Source organism: Solanum lycopersicum, chromosome 6, assembly GCF_036512215.1.
Source record: "Solanum lycopersicum chromosome 6, SLM_r2.1".
NCBI lineage: Eukaryota > Viridiplantae > Streptophyta > Magnoliopsida > Solanales > Solanaceae > Solanum > Solanum lycopersicum.
This window is the reverse complement of record NC_090805.1, coordinates 35,311,155-35,332,511: the sequence shown is the minus strand read 5'-3', so window position 1 is coordinate 35,332,511 and position 21,357 is coordinate 35,311,155. Positions and strand designations below refer to the sequence as shown.

General features: G+C 30.3%; 1 protein-coding gene and 1 long non-coding RNA gene across 2 annotated transcripts; one reads left to right on the top strand and one right to left on the bottom strand.

Annotated features, from left to right (window-relative positions):
* Positions 1–9,841: 9,841 nt before the first annotated feature.
* LOC138349137 (uncharacterized) lies at positions 9,842–10,750 on the bottom strand. Its single transcript, XR_011221732.1, has 2 exons — positions 10,282–10,750; positions 9,842–10,052 (listed from the first exon to the last, which is right to left on the bottom strand). It is a non-coding gene; the product is annotated as an uncharacterized lncRNA (long non-coding RNA).
* A 6,391-nt stretch (positions 10,751–17,141) lies between these two features.
* LOC101259342 (adenine/guanine permease AZG1) lies at positions 17,142–19,393 on the top strand. The gene has a single exon (XM_004240829.5). The coding sequence runs from the start codon at positions 17,419–17,421 to the stop codon at positions 19,150–19,152; it is 1,734 nt and encodes a 577-aa protein (XP_004240877.1). The 5' UTR covers positions 17,142–17,418; the 3' UTR covers positions 19,153–19,393.
* The last annotated feature ends 1,964 nt before the right edge of the window (positions 19,394–21,357 follow it).

Below are 21,357 nucleotides of genomic sequence, written 5' to 3'. Positions count from 1 at the left end.
TAAGCCCAAAAAACTCCTGTTTTCATCTAATTTTTATCGATTGCGATGATTTTTCCGGCGAATCTTTCTCTTTACTATTGAAAATCTCCATTCTTGCTCATTGCCTCTAGTGTTATACCATTTTATTTAATTTTTTTGTAAAAAATTATTTTTACACCATTTTACTAGCTTGAAAAGCTTGAGAATTCCATCCCATACCTCATTAGTATATAAATTTCATAGTTTATAACCCCTACTAATACATTTCTCCATCCAGACCTAGCAGAGTACCTATTACAGTCGATTTCACTTATTGACATTTTTTGAAGAATTTTTTTCCAATCCTTGCCCAGTTATAGACCAATACCGTAATCTAGGATCGATCATTGTGGTCCGTAATGTCAGTAGTTACAGTAATTATTGTTAATAGTGATTATATGAATGTGTGTGGAAGGAGACTCCTAAATGTTGAATTTGAAAATTATCAAGTGAAGTGACGATGATCATCCCATTTCATTGCAATGATTTATACACAACATGGTTCATATCGTAATTGAGATGTTGGAAGTTAGATTGCGAGCCAAGCGAAGTTATGATTTGTTATGTAATGAATGAAAAGAAAAAAATGCATTGCACATTCATAAAAAAAATGACAATCAAGTGTCCATGTACATGTTGGATGTTACCGCCGATCGCACTAGGCCAATATTGAAAATAAATAATGTCGTGAGGTCTTTGGTACTCCTCTCACCCACCCTACAATCTTAAAGATAAAAGTTTGGGTGATTATTGATATGGATGGTTATCCCATGGAATCGTTGTAGAGTTCAAATAGTGTGTGCCACTTGAATTGTTAGATGTTTATATTCTTTCAGTACCCTTGTCGAAATAAGGATGTTGGCGAGACTTTCAAAATCAAAAGGAAGAATAAGTATTTAGTGTGTAATAGATCTGCACACAAGAGAACCACATGTAATAACAACATATGTTAGATAAGTTTGTTCCACTTTATTTTTGTGACTCGAGGAAATGTATGTAATTTGAGAGTCATCAGTTTGGTATAATTAGTAGCATTTTAATTGTGATGTTTTTAGTCCCTTTCTATTATTAATAGACTAAAACAAATAGGGAAAATACCCAAGTACCTCATCAACCTATGCCCGAAATCTCAGAGACACACTTATACTATACTAAGGTCCTATTACCCCCTGAACTTATTTTATATGTAATTTTCTACCCCTTTTTAGCCTACGTGGCACTAGTTTTTAAAAAAAGTCAACCATCATTGGACCCACAAGATAGTGCCACGTAAGCTAAAAAGGGGTAAAAAATTATTAATAAAATAAGTTCAGGGGGGTAATAGGACCTTAGTATAGTATAAGTGTGTCTCTGAGATTTCGGGCATAAGTTGAGGGGGTACTTGGGCATTATCCCAAACAAATATATATTGTACATTCCCTCTATTTGGTTTATGCACTACTACATAATGTATTGAGGATTCTATTCGATTAGATGAATTGATACTAAACAAATTAAACGGTCTACATGATCTATGCTCGACTGAGACCATTATTGTAATAAAAAATAAAATAATTGATTAAAAAATAAATTACTAAAATTTACACGATTAAATTAGCTTAAACTAGTCATAAGGTCATATAAGAGTTTACATACATTGGGGACGATAATTAGATCAAGATGTGTGAGGATGAGTAGTAGGTTATACAATCAACATCCTTATAATAACGTTGACCAAACACAAATATGTTATAAGGATCTTATTTTTTCAACCACAATTCATTCTTATATATACGTCTCTTATTATTATAACCAATTTTACGCGGACTCTTATATGATCATATGACTTATTTAAATTCATTTAATTGTGAGAATTGCAATAAAAAAAATTTATTAGTTAATTATTCTCTTTTTTAAAACTCTACAAATTAATACATGTGTATCATAATCTAGTGAGTTTATTGTAGATAAGGTCGTAGTATAGTCCTCGACTTTATTTAGTTTAACATATCTCAAGACCTTCATCCATAATAAACATACTAAATTAGGATACATATGTATAGACCATAACTAGTAGAATTTTAAAAAGAGAATAATCAATTAATAGAAATAAATTATTGAAATTTATACAATTAAGTAACTTTAAACAAGTTATATAATCATATAAGATGTACATGTATTGAAAATAACGATCAAATATGTATGAGGACGAGTTGTGGTTGAACGGATGAAATCCAGAGAAAACATACTTGCACTTAAGTAAACATTATTAGAGGATGTTAATTGTATAACAACTATCCATTCTCGTACATATATGATCGTCGTTCCCAATTTACGTAGACTCTTATATGATCAAATGATATGTTTAAGCTCATTTAGTTGCGTAAAATTTTATTAATTTATATTTCTATTAATGAATTATTTTCTTTTTTGACAATATGCTAGTAAGAGTTATAAATTCATAGGGTATATTATTGATAAGAGTGTACTTTAGATATACAGTTTATTCAGTTGATGGTCCTCCATATAATATAATTTATGTTGTTATTTATTTTTTTAGACATTATATACTAATATTTTGTTTATCATTGAATCAACCAACATATTCCTTATAAATGATTTATGGTGTACGATTAACAAAATTTAAATATCCACTTTTACAACGATAGTAAAGTACAAATCAAGTTACACCCAATCGAAATATCTAACTTTTTTCTATATATATAAAAAAAAAAGGCAATCTTTGTTTTAATTTTCTCGTTTTATTAATTTTATGTTTATTCAAGTTTAAATAATTACGAAGTCTCAAACATTCAATATTAAATAACTACAATACAATTTTAATATCCACTTTTTTGTTTGTTCGAATCAATCGTCTTCTTCAAACAACTCTACGCTAGTCCAATAGACTCTTTTCCTAATGGATAAAATTCGAAAGAATTTTTAATCAACCACTTTTTTAATTTGGTTGGAATCCGCTTTCTCTGTCGAATCTCTTGTCAACAATACCAAGGGTACGAACTAAACTAAAACACACTTCAACTTTTACTCCTTTCTCAATTGACTTCATTTGATCAAGCTTCCGTCTTTCAATAGTGATGTTCTTGTTCTTGATCACCTTGAAATAAAAAATTCAGGGAAAATACTCAAGTACCCCCTCAACCTATGCCCGAAATCCCAGAGACACACTTATACTATAATAAGGTCCTATTACCCCCCTGAACTTATTTTATATGTAATTTTCTACCCCTTTTTAGCCTACGTGACACTAGTTCGAAAAAAAAGTCAACCATCGTTGGGCCCACAAGATAGTGCCACGTAAGCTAAAAAGGGGTAAAAAATTATTAATAAAATAAGTTCAGTGGGGTAATAGGACCTTAGTATAGTATAAGTGTGTCTCTGAGATTTCGGGCATAGATTGAGGGGGTACTTGGGCATTATCCCAAAAATTCACAACATTGAAAGACATTCCTCCTTTTTTTATTCTTAACACATCGCAACAACATATAACATATCATTTATTCATTGAATTTTAAATGTTTCGGCAAATATCTCTAGTGTTCAAAATAGATTTGCTTGGAATCAACATAAAGCTTTTGATCAATTAGAAATTTACTAAAATGATAACAATAAAATGCCATCCGTACTCTTACAAAAAAATTCCTAAGTGATGAACTTCTTCAGCTTTATGTTTTTTAGCGTTGCAAGGAGTAGAAACATATTCTTTAATGATTTTCTAACTTTATAATCTATAAGCAAAAAAAATTTCTTTGTAATTAATCTAACGACCACTAGTCTATTAACTGAAACAGAAAAGTACTATATTAAACAGTCTAAACAATATTTGTATTTATGTTACGTTTTCTACTAGAAACTTTTTTCAAACTCTGCAACACACACAATAGACTATGTCAAACAGGACACAACATAATGTAAAACTTTTCTTAGCAACGAACTGGGAGAAAGTCCAATGAGGAATATCAAACTCTTAGGATGCGAGTTGAGAAACGACTGCCACTACAATCAAACCAAATCCCTATCCCAAGGCACGTGGGTATTTTCTTGGGTTTAATAGTTTCAGTTTCGCCTTCAGCGAAAATTTCAAACTCTCACCAAAGGAAATTTTTTCAAATTCGAGTGACAATACACCTAGAGCTTTGGAAGTGATGTTTAATTAAGTTCTTACCTATGGGTATGAAGAGACTCACCTTCATAGTTGAGATGTTTGCAAGCCTTTTTTCCATGCTCAATTAATTTGTCACTCATCCTTAAGCTAAATGTTATTTCCGCGTAAGAAATTTCCATTTCAATCGATCGAGTCGAATTACAAGCAGTCTGATTCCAAAAGTTTAGGGATATGTAGGAGGGCTCAATGTTGAAAACACGACTGTATTCCAACAAATTATTTCTAACTCTATTCTCGAGCTTTTCGGTCTTGCCATACTTCGACACCGAAATGACATTTTCATTTGTTCAATATTGTGTGATAAATCAAGCGCCTTTCGAACTACTAGTGGCCTGAATTTTCATGTGACGTGACATAAGTAGAAAATTTAATACCAGAGTCCGGCTTTATTCCTCAGATTTCTTACCATTTAGCCATTCCAAAGAGATGAATTAGTGGACGGACAAAATTAAATTAGTCAATTTCATTTGCTTTGGATCTCTTTCATCCATCCTAGACAAATGAGAGGCAGTTGTTGACACTCAATTTAAGCCCTCCACTATTAAAAATAATTTTTGAGCTTCTTAAATTTCAACAATTTGAAATAATTATTTACGTATCTTTATCATTTTATGGGAATTTGGTCATTTTTCCTATAAAATATATATATCTTCATATACTTGTAGAATATAAATTTATTTATATATCACTTTCAAATAAATATTTTGAAAAATAGTTTTACTAAAAAATATAGAGTTTTAATTGAGTGTGCGTTTTATTTCCTAAAAAAATAGAGAATATTAAATCAATTTACAGTACATAACTACTCCCTTCATTACAGAATAATTATAATTTTTGTTTTAAATAATTATAACTTCTCTACTCGTCGCATTTTAGTTCGTTGCCCAGAACTAGGTGACTCCTTTCTTAGCTTTGTTTTTCGTTTAATTCCCAGCTTATATTCTATTTATGTGTTCTTGGCTTGGTTTAGACCTCGGTTTGATATTTGAATAGCTAATATTGTTTCTCATGTTCTCACTGTTTTTTTGTTATGGTCATAAATCATCCTAGTTTCTTTGGTGTTCTATTCGTGTTGCAGTCTGATTACGGTCAATGTCCATCTTGGTTCTAGTCTTTACACGTCTCCTTTAATTTTAAGAATCCATTTTCATATTTATGCAACTAAGATTTTAAGCGTATTAGTTTGATTTCTTTTCTTAGAGCTACTGATTGCAAAGCTAGATTTTTCTTCTGCTTGAAATGGTTGGTTTATCTCGTCGTGTTTTGTTCTTAGTTTTGCTAGCATTATTCAGCTTAATGGTAGATTTTCCTTTGCCTTGCTTAATGAAATTTCTTAATGGCTTTGCCTAAATATAAAGGACCTCTGCATTTTCTTTTGTCATATATTTGTTCTCCCTCTAAGTAGGCTTGTTATTATAAAGTTTGCAAAGAAACTGTTAGGTTTTGAGATTAACTGTGGTTTCTTTCTTTACTATATAAGTTGCGCGTCTAACCGAATTGTTTGTTTAGTATTTAGTGAATGTATTTATTAAGCATGCTGCCGGTTTGGATTCTCTGTTAAGATCTTGAGTCTTGCAATCTGTGTTTCTCTAGTACTTTCATTCGGTTTGGTGGTTCTTTTGCTCATGTTTCTTCATAGTTGATAGTTGTTCAAGTTTAAATTTGTTGATAACATGTTATGGTGTGGTTTCGAGTACATTTAAGTAACTGTTACTTCAAAATAAGTCCTAAGTTTGTGAATCTTCTTAGTATTGGTTTGAAAATGTGCCTTTATTTAGCTTGAAGTTAGTCTTGTTCTTAGTTGCTGCATATGCCCTTGTAACCTGTCATCTGCTTAAACGAAGGTCTCCTTTCGTATCTATTGAGCACCAGCCCCTTATGTTTGTTTTAGTTTGATTTCTCTGCTCCTTTATTTAAATCGAATAATTCAGATTCATTTTTTTTCAAATATAGAGATTTAAGAGTAAGACTTGATCCTGGAAGCTTAGTATATATATATATATATATCGTATTAATGACATCAACTTAGCGTGCTCATACATGAAATCTTTTCAAGCTTGAACCAAATAAGTGCATTTATTCTGGAACTTTGACACATAGAGCATGATTTATTTTTCAGTTTTGATTGATCAATTGTTCATTGTATTCACTGCTCTGTTTAACTTTTGTTAATCGTTTAAATTCAATCAATCTCTCTTTCTTTTCTCTCTTACTTGAATTTCTAGGATCTCATCGTACAAGTTTAGTTCCAAATTTCTCATAGAACCTTTGATTGTACAAGTTTTAGTCGGATCTTGAGTTTGGTTTACACATTATAATTTGATTTTTATTCCTAGGATGTTGTTCAAAATTTAGTATGTTGTTTCTCTTTGTCTAATGATTTTCTGTAAATCAGTAGCTAAGCTAAATATAATTGAATTATGACTCCTCTGTTTGTTTTAGCTTATTTTACAAATCTCGCACTTATTCTTATTATTATTTAGTTGTTGATCGTGTGTGTTGCTCATTTTTGGTTGTTAGTAGAAGGCCTACTCTTAAGATGGCAGTTAGATGCCTGATATATTATAAGTTTTTTCAAGTTAGCAGTTTAGCTTGTATTTTTTTTATGTTAGTTCTAATGTCCTATCTCGTCTTCGCATGCAATTTGTTCGAGTCCAATTGGACTCCCACTCTCTTACATGCTCCTCCTCTATTTGAGTCGATCTCCTCCAAGTCGATGAAAGGAAAGCTAAATTTGTTGGATTGAGAACCTAAAACAACACGCAGCAGCAGCAGCCTCAAAAGGCAGAACAAAATTGGGTTTGAAACCCAAGTAGCTTGAGCAGATCGTAACAACCCCAAAGGGCTGTCATCTTAGGGAATTTTTAGCGTGTTGAGCAAATTATTGTCAGGGGCAGTAACTTAGTAGCAATCTCAGAGAGCTAAAAATTGGACTCAAAAGAGTCTAATTTGAGCAATGAGCGGATTAAGGATCTAGAAGCCCAATTTCTATCCTCTTATTATTGAACTCTATATACGCGTTGTGTTTGTGATGATATTATTAACTTTTGTTTGTTTTGCTTTTGAATTAGATGGATCATAACGAGAGTTCTAAAATTTTATTCATTTATTTGCTAGTTAGTTATTTTGTTTTTTTTCAAATGGTTTTAGTTAAACTAGGTTTAAGTTGTAAGACTAACTTGAAAATTATCAATATTCTTTCATAGTTAGTATTGAGCTTTTAAATCCACGCCCAAGGGATTGTGACGATCATTCGACTCAAAACTCGACTTGAATAAATTGTTAAGTTAAAATTTTATTAAGACACTTTAACGTTTGAATAAATTCATCATTTGAGATAATATGAATGTGCAAGCATCAAAAGATTTCTCATTTTCAAAAATATAAGATTTTTCAAGTAATTGAAGTTTTCCTTTTAAAAATAGCCGAACTTTTCAATTCGTCGGTCAATCGCGTGTTAGAGGATTCTCTAAGTTGCCTAAACCTTTCCTTAGAGAATTATTTGAACCTTTACCTGACTCTGATTTTATAAAAGAAAATGTTTTCTTACAAAAAATTCCTTTAAATGGTTTTCTTAATTTTTCCTGAAAGATTAAGTGGCGATTCCCAAATTATTTTCCAAAAAACTTAACAAAAATTGTCAAAGTTACGAAATCAGCTTCGAAACTTTCAGTCTTTGAAATCGGGTAACTATAATACATTCCTCTCTCTTGCCTATCTCCTCTCTTCCTCTCTCAAGCCTCTCTCCCCTCTCTCTGGAATCTCGCTTGCTCTCTCCTCTTTTTTCAGTCATTTCTCCCACGCCTCTCTCTTTTCCCTGCCTAATATCTCTCCCTCTTCTCTTCTTCTAGTCTCTTCTGCTTTATAAAAACACAAATTATTCAAATACCGATGTTAATAGTCATTTATACAAATACAAATTATACAAATATTCGATTATACGAACACAAATAATTACAATCAATTATATAAATACAAATTATAAGTGTCAACTATATAGATCTTTAGAGTGATACAAATACACATGTATTCGTTGGTACAAAATGATGTCCATAAATTATACATATACAAATAATATTATTGTACTCGATATAATTGTATAAAGATACAAATTGTATGCAGATATACAAATACAATCATTGATACATATACATATTAGTTATATATATATATATATGTATATGTATATATATATATACACACACAAATATTCAATTCACCTCTCTCTACTCTCTGTCCTCTCTTGCTCGCCTTTTTCTCCCTCTTTCAATCTCGTTCGCCTCCCTTCTCTTTCTCAATCTTGCTCTCCTCTCTCCGCCCTCTAACATGCAGTTATGAATCGTTAAGGTTGAAATATACATAACATTATTACACATACATAAAGAGAATTTTCTTAATCACAGTTACGGGTGTACAAAACCGAACCGAAAATCGAACCAAACCGCAAACTGAGTCACACCGAAAAAACCCGATTAGTGGTTTGGTTTGACTTGATTTGGTGTTGGAAAAAACCCGACTATATTTGGTTTGGTTTGGTTTCAACAGAAAAAAGACCAACTCGACCCCAAACCAACCCGACATTATATATATAATTTTAAAGTTTTATTTTATACGTAAAAATACTTACTTTGATATAATTTTTAAATATCTCTTATACTTTTTCATAGTTTTTATCTTTTAATATATTTATTTCATGTTTGAAAGTTAAAATTCTTAGTGATCTAATAAAGATTATAGTCCATCCATGTTGGTAATTATAATAAAGTTTTACTAAAAACCAATTTAATAATAATGCAAAAAAAAAAAAATCAAGTCAACACTAAGAATGACAATAATATTGAATATTTATTTTTTTGTTTACATAGATTTAGACAATTTAAAATATAGGATCTAATTTTATATTATTTTAATATTTAGTCATGTAACTAATACTTGCTAAACTTATTTTAGCATGATTTAGTACTTTAAATTATGATTAATTTCATTATGACTTATTAATTTTGCAATATTTGGTTTACGAGATTTTTTTTGTTGGATATTTTAGTGTCATTAACTATATCATATTTTTTTGTTATTTTCTTGAGAAATAACTTAGATAGTTGTATTTTAATAGGACTAAAGAAATATTTGAAATACAAAGGGAAAATACCCAAGTACCCCCTCAGCCTATGCCCGAAATCCCAGATACACACTTATACTATACTAAGGTCTTATTACCCCTGTACTTATTTTATAAGTAATTTTCTACCCCTTTTTTGCCTACATGGCACTAGTTTGAAAAAAAAAAGTCAACCATCGTTGGACCCACAAGATAGTGCCACATAGGCCGAAAAGGGGTAAAAAATTATTGTTAAAATAAGTTCAGCGGGGTAATAGGACCTTAGTATAGTATAAGTGTGTCTCTGAGATTTCGGGCATAGGTTGAGGGGGTACTTGGGCATTATCCCAAATACAAATAACTTATATGTTTATATGAATACTTTATCGAAAAACCCGAAGAAACCTGAAGTGAAAAACCCGAGTTTTATTAGTTTGATTTAGTTTATAAATTGAAAAATCCGACACAATTGATTTGGTTTGATATTTAAAAAAACCCAAACCAACCCGGTCATGTACACCCCTAATCACAGACAATTCATTTAATACTGAGAAAAAAGAAAAAGGAAATACAACTGAATGATGAATGTATACTGTGAATTATGCAAAGATATTGAACTAATTTAAATGAATATTTCAATTAACATCTTGCTCTGCTTGTGTATCTGAATACAACTGACTTTTTTTTAATTATTATACTTTTACTGGATCGGTTCGATGTTTGGATCTATTCTTTGCTACAATATCATTCCATGGCGTAAAAATAACAATCCTGCAATAGATTGTTCTTTAGTGAAATTCAAAATATACAAATATCTATTTTCAATATATGTATGTTATATCTCCATTAACAATTTTCTTATTGAAGAATCATTAGTCATAAAGTATATTAAGATAACCCAAAATCAATCAAGTTTCAGTATATTGGTAGAATGAATTAAGTATCAAAAAATAGAAGAAAATGTAAATTGGAAACTATATATAAGAAATGAGATCCATACCTTAAATAATGGTAATAATCAGAATATCGTTTGAAAAAAGTAAACACGAATTTCTATAGCCCCTTTACACGATTATGACCCTTCACCCTTGGGCATATTATGAAGTTGAATAGATACATATAAAGTTGCAACTTGCAACTTATGACTTGCATAAAGGGTATAGTCCCATGTGAATTTAGCTAGAAAGTATCAATTGTACTAGTTTAATTTCGTACAAATAATTAAAATTGATGCTATAATTGTTGAACTTGCATAGGCCTACCAACTACTTTCAAAAGAATAAGGAATTAATTGATGCAAGCTTTGTCTAAGAGATAATGAAGCACTTGTTGGGATGAGAGAAAGAAAAAAGAAAAAAAATCAGTTTGGTGCACTAAAACTCTTGTTATGCGCATGGTCTAGGGAAGGGTCTGACCACAAGTGCCACCAAAGCTCTATATGTACATGGTCTAGAGAAGGGTCTAACCACAAGTGCCACCAAAGCTCTTCCTATGCTTATGGTCTAGGGAAAGTGCCTATTGTACTTCCAAGGCTTGAACCTGTGACCTCCTGATTACGCGAAAGCAACTTTATCAATTCGAGGGATGAGAGTTATTTTTAAAAAATAAGACCAAACTATGACTTGTCGTTATTAAAAATTCACTCACTTTATTAGATAGGCGATAGCTACTTGTATGATAGGCAGAAGCAAAATTTTCAATAAGGGGGTCTAAAATATGAAGAAGTAAAAACGCAAAGAAATCAAAGAGAGTTCAACATCTAATATATATATACATAGAAAAATTAATCATATATATATAAACAGTGTAATTTTCAATTGAAGGAGATTTGAATATTGACTACGCCCATTCTTGTATCCACATAAAGTGTGGCAAGATATCATATACAAGATCGTACAATAAAACCTTATGATATGATTAGTAATATCTAGTTCTCATTTATGTAATTATTGAAATTCACTAGCTAAATTCCTTGTATTAGGACATAATTAATCACATCAACAAAAAAGAAAAGAATATAAAACTAATAATGAGGTTGTAACTTGTCCATTTTCAATAAGAATAACGTGTTCTTTTTGTTAGTTAAGTTTGCAGAGAAAGGGAATTTTTAATGTGATAAGTGAGGATTGGGCAAGTTATTAATTTTAAACACGTATGGATATGATGTTTTCAACCGTCCTTTTCAAGAAGCAAAGAAGATTTAAAAAAAACAACAGATATTTTCTTTCAATATTATTGGACTGAACCATTTGGGAAGAAAGAAACTCTCCCAAGCTACGCTAATCCCTCCGTCTCATATCAGTTGATCATTATACTAAAAATAGTTATCTCATATTAATTAGTCCACCTTTCTTAAACAACAAAAGCATCAACTAATTTTATACTATATTACCTTTATAATTAATTCTTTTTGAAAGTGTTCATATTTGTTTGTAAAATTTCTTAGAAGTAAAATGATCTTTTTATTTATGATTTATGAAGTATCCTATAAAATGAGAAGTGATCAACCAATATGGTATGAATGGAGTAATGCCTAATATTGCATCTAACTAATTAAATATGTATATCCTATGGAGAGTTACGTACGTTATTATGATTCTCTTGTTAAATATCTATAGATTGATAATTTTCAATGGAGTTTTGGTCCTTCACTCTATCTACAAATCCATTATTCTCTAATTCACCCAAAAAGTGATTGTGACACTACCCAAAAAGGCAAAAAACTAAGGATCTATGTATTATATACCAACACCATACACTAACTTTACATATATATTCCCAATTAATACATGCTTGAAACATGCTTTTCTTATACTTTTGTAGGTAATCATGGTTTATAGTATGCTTCACAAATTTATCACTTAACTAATAAATCAAATATGATTTGAAACGTAAATTAAATGTATGATAAAGTTAATCCATTATATTCTTCCTCCCCATGTTAATGTAAATTTCAATATAAGTAACAATAATGATTAACGAGGGGAGGGTAAACATGAAATTGTTAGAGTGGGTTTGAGTTTCACGTTAGTTGGAGAATGAACGAATAGTTACTTATTATATGAACTTGAGCAATACTGTTCAAGCTAATTTGAAGATTGAGTTAGACTTGTGGTTCATATCTTTAGAGAAATGTTTAGAAAAAAAGAATCCATATATTCACACACTACACTAACACTAGGCATCTCTTTTGTTTTGGACTTTTAAAGTTCAAAGCATATAGAGCCACTAGGGAGATTTTTTCATTACCAAGAACAAGCTACTTTCTGTGGAAAAGGAAGGGTGTGCATATTTTTCTTCTTACCTCTATTGCAAATTGTCTCTATTTCTTAATTCATTTGTTAGCCCAAAAATCAAAACTCTAACAAACTTCAGTCTTAGTGGGTTATCTTTCTCTGATTTTCTATACCTAAAATCACTTTATTTTATAGACCTATATGTCTCTTAGTCGAAAAAAAATTAACTTATCTAACACACTTATCATTTTCGTCCATTTCATCTTTATTCTTAAGGATGATTTATAGATTATCTCATAAATGGTTAAAGCGTCATGTTTAGACCATAAAAAAAGACCTTTTTTTTCTTAAACTTTATGTCAAGTCGAGCAGTATCATAATAAGTACTCAGAAAAACTTTATGTTCACTCCCAATGTTTTAAGTGTGTTATTGATAATATGTGACAAGCTCTCAAAGAGGTATTATACGTTTTCTCTCTTTGGTTTTTAGTAATGTATTGGCCATAATTGGTATCTTAATAATGCATCTATTTTTTTTTTATGCGTATAGTATATTGTTGAAAATTGAATTATCATTGTGGCAAGTTGTACTCAAAAGTGATCTCACATCATGTGTCACTAAAACAAATATAGAAATACACAAGACTTGAGCACCTTTACTTTCTAACTCAATATATAAGAGAGTAACAAAAAAAGACCCCGTCACAACCTGAGGACCATTCATAGTACGTCCCCACAAACTATAAATATAAATATAATCATAAAATTAAGTGTCATATCGTAGGGACATTAACTAAAATTCGACCATCATTAGAACTCTATTAGTGTTTCTCCTTTAATTATTTTCTATCTTAAAAAGCCGACCTTATCATTAAGATTAAGGAAGTGCTTTGAAATTTTGTGTGCCGCCTAATTGATTATACGCCAGCAAAAGAACAAACAATATGATAGTGTGTAATAATTTACCTTTTTATGTACAAATATTCGTGAACTAGATAGGTTTTGCTTGGAACATGCATATGCAATTAAAAAATTATAATTATTTGCTTATGAATTCAATTATAATCATAAATTTATTTGAGATTATTGTAGAAGCTCGTAAACTTTAAAGGAGGAATTCACGCCTCTTCATTTATAAGTTTAAGGATTTTCTTGGAACCTATTTCTAATAATAATAATAATAATAATAATAATAATAATAATAATAATAATAATAATGTAGTAATAAATTGTAATTATGTATATTGAGTGTGACTTATAAATGATAAAATAATGATGCTATTATAGATTTATAGTGCATTTTGGTTACCTATTACTCCATCGCATATATACGAGGAGAAACTACTTAATTAGACATATCTCATTATTGTATATTTGTTTGATTATTTTTATTTGTCATGCTACACTTGTTAAAAGTTAAATGAGATTATATTAATTTTGATTTTTTAAACAAAATATTTAGATATTAAAAAAAAGTACTATATATTGTAATTTTTTATATATCAATATGATGCAAAATATATATCATAACATGTTAGTCAAATTTTTTATACTTTGACTCTATAATAGAAAGTATGACAAGTAATAGTGAACGGAGGGAGTATATTATTATTTTCTTTATTTAAAAAAGAGCAGTCTAGTTTGACGTGACACAAGATTTAAGAAAATGAAGAAGACTTTTGAATTTCATTGTTTTAAACTAAAATTATGTTAAATGTAAAAAATTGTCTTTTAATCTTGTGGTCTTATAGATTCATGTGGAAAACTAAAATTAAAATGTTACTAAAAAGGGACAGAGGTCATTCTTTATTAAACAGACTAAAAGGAAAAATATGTCAATCTTTTTAAAATCTATAAAGTACTCCCTTTTGTCCCATTTTATTTGAGGTAGTTTGACTCGGCCACGGAGTTTAAGAAAAAAAAAATTTAAAACTTATGGTCCAAAATGAATGATAGAAATTTGTGTGGGTGTAAATCATTTCATTAAAGGTAAAACATACAATTTATAGTTAAATTGTTACTTAATATAAAAATGTGAAAAGTAAGTCAAATAAATTGGGACAGAGAAAATATTATTTATACTTTCAAATTATTATGTATTGCACTCGAGATACATGCTAATACACCTGGATGTAATGTACTCTAAAACAAATTAAATATAATTTTGATTCATATATTCCAAAATATATGTATATAGTTGACAGCACCAAAATTGGGAAAATTGATAATATTGCAAACTAAATTATATCTAAGTAATTGTTCCTAAATTAATGAAATTTATATAAGTTTCGTATAAACTATATTATAAACAATTCTCATCGATGGATAATCAATAAATAATTAATAGACCTGAATGGCTGGAGTGCAGGATCATATAATATTCAGAACCATCTAAATAGGAAAGTTATTAAAGTTACAATATTCAATTTTATTCAGCCAAGTATGCAATATAATACTAAACTTTGTATTACCTATATCGTATAGACGATATCGTGGTTTAGAAATCGTTAGTCAACTTCAATTTACGACTTAATACTCGTGGTAGCATTTTTTAAAAAGAGTTAGTTTTTTAATTAAAAAGAAAATTGCTATTCCTACTATTATATTGTTTTTCAATTTTATATTTTGCTTTTAAACTTTACATCATATATTAAAAAAACCATCAAATGTGGAAAAGTATGATATCACAATTGTCAAATGTTGATCAGCCACCCTTTTCATTTGACTAGAATATATATATATATATATATATATATATATATATATATATATATATATATATTATTGATTAAATTGAAAGTAATCATAAATACTACTACTTTATTATGGTCATCGTCTCCTGGTGTGAATGAAAAATGAGCACATAATATAAGATTAAACGTGTGGTTAAATGGTAAGGCAGTCAAAAATATTGTGCAACTATACAGTGATGTTGTTAATTTGCCATTAATTTAAATTAAAAAGTCAGCCAGCTTTTTTTTGCAGATTGTATTTATTAGCTATATATGCCTGTTTTGTTTGACTTTGCTTCATTAATTGGATACAGTTAATCGACACAAATCAATGGAATTTTAAAGATTCACATGAGTGAAATTAGTTTAATCCAATTATTCAAAACACTAGCTAATTACACCAACATAACCAAGATGTTAGTATACAATTTAGTTGGCAATACAATAATTAGCTGTGTTTGAACTAAAATAGCGGACAAACATAGTTGTCCCCATTTACTCTTGTTCTCCTATCGATTTATAAGATATCATATTCGTAGCACATAAAATAAAACCATAATTTTCGCTTATAGTGAATAGAGAAGTTTAATCACCCTGAGTGAAGTGGACTATGTGGGGGGGGGGGGGGGGAGGGGGGTTGAATCGTGAAAGTATAAATCTCAACTAAAAAAAAAAATTTCAAGTGCATGTATTATAATTTATTTTATTGTATTAACATGGATTATAATATAGTGATAGGATGTATCACGTTTATTTATAGAGTTGAGATTTAAGTCATAACTCTTAAATATAAAAAAATCATATTGAAATTTTTAATGAATACTATAGTGCATGATCAAGATTTAATCAAAATTTTTAAGTAAATTTTAGTAAGAAAACTAAAAAAAAAATGTTTTAGTTGTGAAAAGACATGTGACTAGTCCGACTTGAGCTGCAGCTCGCGCGGCAATAAAATGGAAACAGACAGAGAGAGATAGAGATTCCATGTGAAATTATATTATATTTATATACATATAAAATTTTATCAAATATATCAATTAAAAAAATGATTTTTTCCATACACGTTAATTTTGCTATCTCCAAAAGAAAAGAAACGTATGCCTCCTCTCATCTTTAACGTCATCACTGTCCTACTTTCCCCCCAAAATATGCTAATCCAGTTAAGGCTATGCAAATTTATTTTTAAATTTAGTAAAAAACGGTTTCATTTTCTCTAAAAAAAAGAAAAAGGTTTAATTGGCGTTATTATTGTTATTTTTCTGATTTTCGAGTTTTGACAAAAAAAAAAAAGAAAAGGTTAGAAATTCTTTTACGGAAAAATAAAGATACCCCACCTTTTCCATCTGCAGCCGAATCTCTCTCTAACTCTTGTTCTCTCAACTCGGACTTAAAAAACTTCTCGCTAATGATTAATTATCTACTTTCGTCGATTAAAACAAATTACAGTTCATTTTTAAAAATATTTTTTTATATATTTTTAATATTTAATAGAAATAGCAAAAATATTATATAATAATTTGAGCTCTAAATTAATTTCATATTTGATAAAAAAAAATTATTTTATCACTTTCTTCGTCGTTATTGATTTTAAAAGTAAATAATATTAATCTCAAAAAAAAAATATTTTTATAATTTAATTCCGAAATTTTATTTAATATATCATTATCTATTATGATGTATATAGGAGTATCATCATCCTCCCATAGAACCTTGTCTATTTTGTAGAAATTATGCCTACCATTCTATTTTTAAATATTGGTATAATATTCAATTCGAGTTAGAATTCTAAATGTATATTTAATTTCACTAGATTTTTTAAAAGCTGTTTTAGACTTCTAATTTATACAATTTATTTTTCTATCACTTAAAATATTGTTACAAACAATATCAAATCAATTAATACTTAATTAATGTAAAGTATTGTTAATATATGTATCGATATTATTCTTTTAACACCTTTACCAAATGAGTCATAACAGAACTAAAATAAACTTAAATGTAATTACAAAAATTATCAATATTAATTAGTTAAATTATTAGAAAAGGTGTCGCCCACATATATAAAGGGAGTGTCCACCCTTTTTGATTCAAAAAAAAAAAGAAAGAAAAAAGTTGAAGCCCCATACTCCACCTTTCTTTTCACACTAACAGTTATTATCACGACCCACCATGGACGTGGAGTCTGGTATACCGCCGTCGTCCCACGGCGGTAAATCTCCGGTGACTCGTCTCAATGATTACGTTGCAGAAAGCCGAGTAGGCAAGCGTTTCAAGCTCAAGGAACGTAACACCAATTTCACCACTGAGCTTCGTGCAGGCACCACTACTTTTCTAACTATGGCCTATATTTTAGCTGTTAACGCTTCTATTCTCTCCGATTCCGGCGGTACTTGTTCAGTTTCCGACTGTATTCCGTTGTGCTCGGATCCAACTGTCTCCACGGCAAACTGCACTAACCATCCTAGTCTCCGTTTGATCAATCCTGATGTTTCCTGTAAATTTGAACCGGTTAACCCGGGTTACGCTGCCTGCTTAGACAAAACTCGAAAAGATTTGATCGTCGCTACAGTGGCTTCATCTCTCATCGGATGTGTAATTATGGGCGTTTTGGCTAATTTGCCATTGGCATTAGCTCCTGGAATGGGCACAAATGCTTACTTCGCCTACACTGTTGTTGGTTTTCATGGTTCTGGAAATGTTTCTTATGAAAGTGCGTTAGCTGCAGTTTTCATCGAAGGCCTATTGTTTTTACTCATTTCGGCAATTGGCTTGCGGGCCAAGCTAGCGAAACTGATTCCGAAACCGGTCCGAATCTCCTCCGGCGCCGGTATCGGACTTTTCCTATCCTTCATTGGGCTACAGAATAATCAGGGAATCGGTCTCGTTGGATACAGTCCATCAACACTAGTCACCCTTGCCGGTTGCCCACGGTCATCCCGGGTAGGAGTAGCTCCGGTAATGGCCGCCGTTAACGGAACCATGACTCTGATCCCCGGCGGTACCGTTTCCGGTGACATACTATGTTTGCATGATCGTATGGAGAGCCCGACACTTTGGCTAGGTATAGTTGGATTCGTCATAATTGCTTACTGTTTGTCTAAAAACATAAAAGGTGCAATGATCTACGGCATCATCTTCGTCACAGCGATTTCATGGTTCAGAAACACCAGTGTTACCGCTTTTCCGGATACTCCGGCAGGTGATTCGGCTTTCGATTATTTCAAAAAAGTAGTCGACGTTCACACAATTAAGACCACAGCCGGAGCTTTGAGTTTCAAAAACATAGGTAAAGGTTACTTCTGGGAAGCATTGATAACTTTCCTATACGTAGACATATTAGACACAACCGGTACTCTATACTCAATGGCACGATTCGCTGGTTTCACCGACGAACAGGGCAATTTCGAAGGGCAATATTTCGCCTTTATGTCCGACGCATCGGCGATCGTTGTAGGTTCATTGCTGGGGACATCACCAGTGACAGCGTTTGTCGAATCGTCAACAGGTATAAAAGAAGGTGGAAGAACAGGGATGACGGCGTTAACGGCGGCCGGATATTTCTTCCTGGCGTTTTTCTTCACGCCGATATTAGCATCGATACCGGCGTGGGCGGTTGGGCCGCCGTTAATATTGGTGGGAGTGATGATGATGAAGGCTGTGGTGGAAGTAGAGTGGGATGATATGAGGCAAGCAATACCGGCGTTTGTGACGTTAATTTTGACGCCGTTAACTTATTCAATTGCTTATGGTTTGATTGGTGGAATTGGGACTTATATTGTTTTGCATTTAGGGGATTGGAGTTTGGGGTGGTTGAGGAAATTAGGGATAATTAAGGGATCAAAAACAAGTAATATTGCTGTTTTGGATAATGGGGTTAAGGAGAATAAAAATGGGAGTATTTAATTGTACAAAAGCATATTTGAGTTTGATTGATTAGAGATGGATTATATTTGTCTTTTACTAGTTACCTTTTGTATGTTAGTGGTTGTTAGAGAAGGTCCAATTTCTATTTTTTAAAAATATTTTGTAATATAACAAACTCTTTTTCTAAAAAAAAAAAAAAGAAATAGCCATTTATGAAATATTCAATGTGTAAATTTTACAGGAAACTTCCTATAAATAGATATATGATATTTATTTGGAATTATGTCAAAATAGATATTTTTCTTCGTTCATAGAAATATTTTTCCCTACAATAGTCCTTACACATAGTGAATTTAAATCTATTGAGACTCCATAACAGATATTGAGTGATAAAATTAAGAATAAAAATATGATTAATACTTGATTTGTAATAAAAGAAATGTATATTTCTATAGACGTGCTAAGATCCTGATGTGAAATCTAAAGATTGTGTACTGTGTATTTACATGTATTCTCCATACTACAGGGTCTAAACAAAATAAAAAATTATATAATGAAAAATATTAACCGTCTTAAGTAAGACAACACTTTACTGTCTACTAATCTTATACATGTCCTCCACATCCTTCTATTTAGGGTCATGTCCTCGATATCTAAAGGTGAGTCATATCATCTCTTATCAGCACTCCCTGTAACACTTCTTCAGCTACCTTTGTCACCTCTCTTTATATATTGTATAACCAACCTCTCGCACTTCTTCATTGATGCATCTAAGCATCGCCTCTTCACATATTCAAATTATCTCAGTCTCGCTTTCCTCGATCATTTTATCTACCACAGTGACCATTCCCACCTTATATTTACGATATCCTCATTTCTAACCTTTTATCACTTCTAGTATGACTACATATCAAAAATTGAGTGATAGATTAAAAATAAAAATATTAATTATACTTGATTCGTAGAAAAAGAAATTTATATTTCTAGAGACGTGCTGCAATCCTCTTGGAAAATCTGAAGATTGTGTACTCTGTATTCACATGTAATCTCCACGCAATTTTGCTATACCATTTGTCAAGATATGATTAGCAGAGGCACAAATATATTAGTGGTCTAAAAATTAAAATTGGAGTTTAAATTTGAATTGTTAATAGTTTTTATATAATTGATTTCTTCTAGTTTTCAATTGATAATAAATATTACCAATCTTATTTTAAATTATTTTCCATGAGATATAGTACTCCAGATATGTCAAAATTTCTTCTAATAATTTCTTTATATTTCATAAAAAGTTTACTTTTTCTACAAATAGTATTCAATATTTGTTAAAAATAATAACTTATAACCTATTATTATTAAAAAAAAATAGGCCTTTAAATTGAGGACCTAAGACGCATGTCTTTTTCTTAACATTGTCGAGTTACCCGTGAATATGATTTTATATTCTTAATTATTACAAGGTCTAAACAAAATAAATAACTGGAAAGACTAAACATAATGATTAGATTTAAGTATTTGAGTACTTACTCCGTTCACTTTTAATTATTATAATACTCTTTTTTAGAGTTTCATCATATTGATATATAAAAAAGTAGTATTGTTTATGTATTTTTCGTATAGTTTTTGAATTTTATATTTTTGTTTAAAATAACGAATTAATTTAATCTAATTTAATTTTAAAAATTAGTCAAATTGACTTTCAAAAAATATGACATAATAAATAAAAGTGGACTCTAATTGTTATGTCTAGTACTCTTTCTAGTATTTTTTTTGTTTAGACCTTGTAGTAATTAAGACTATAAAATCATAATGGAGTCTATTTTATTTTATTTTAAAAAAAAAGTTAACTCCACTAGTTGCTTTTAAATTGTGGCTTGAACCCTCAAAATTCTTTGCAAATCAGAATATGAAACGAAAAACATATTTCCACACTGTGGCATATGCCAAAACATCAAAAAACTTGATACAAATATTTTGTTTGAAGTTGAAAAAAGAGTTATTTAAGTTGGAAGTTAACTTTAAAACCTTGTGGAATTTAAACGTTTGTTTGGATTAGAACTTCACTACGAAAAACGTTGATCCAATAAACATTTCAATATTTCATTTGAAGTACCGTAAACATATAGTATAATTCACTTTTTAAATAAATCAATATACTCATGATCAATAGTATTGGTAATCCACACTGTTGTGTCTTCCCTAAACTAGTAAATAAATGATCTGCGATCACATATACACTTCTAT

Bases quoted from the DNA above. Each gene is read 5' to 3' on its own strand.
- LOC101259342 (XM_004240829.5), top strand. From the start codon at position 17,419: ATGGACGTGGAGTCTGGTATACCGCCGTCGTCCCACGGCGGTAAATCT.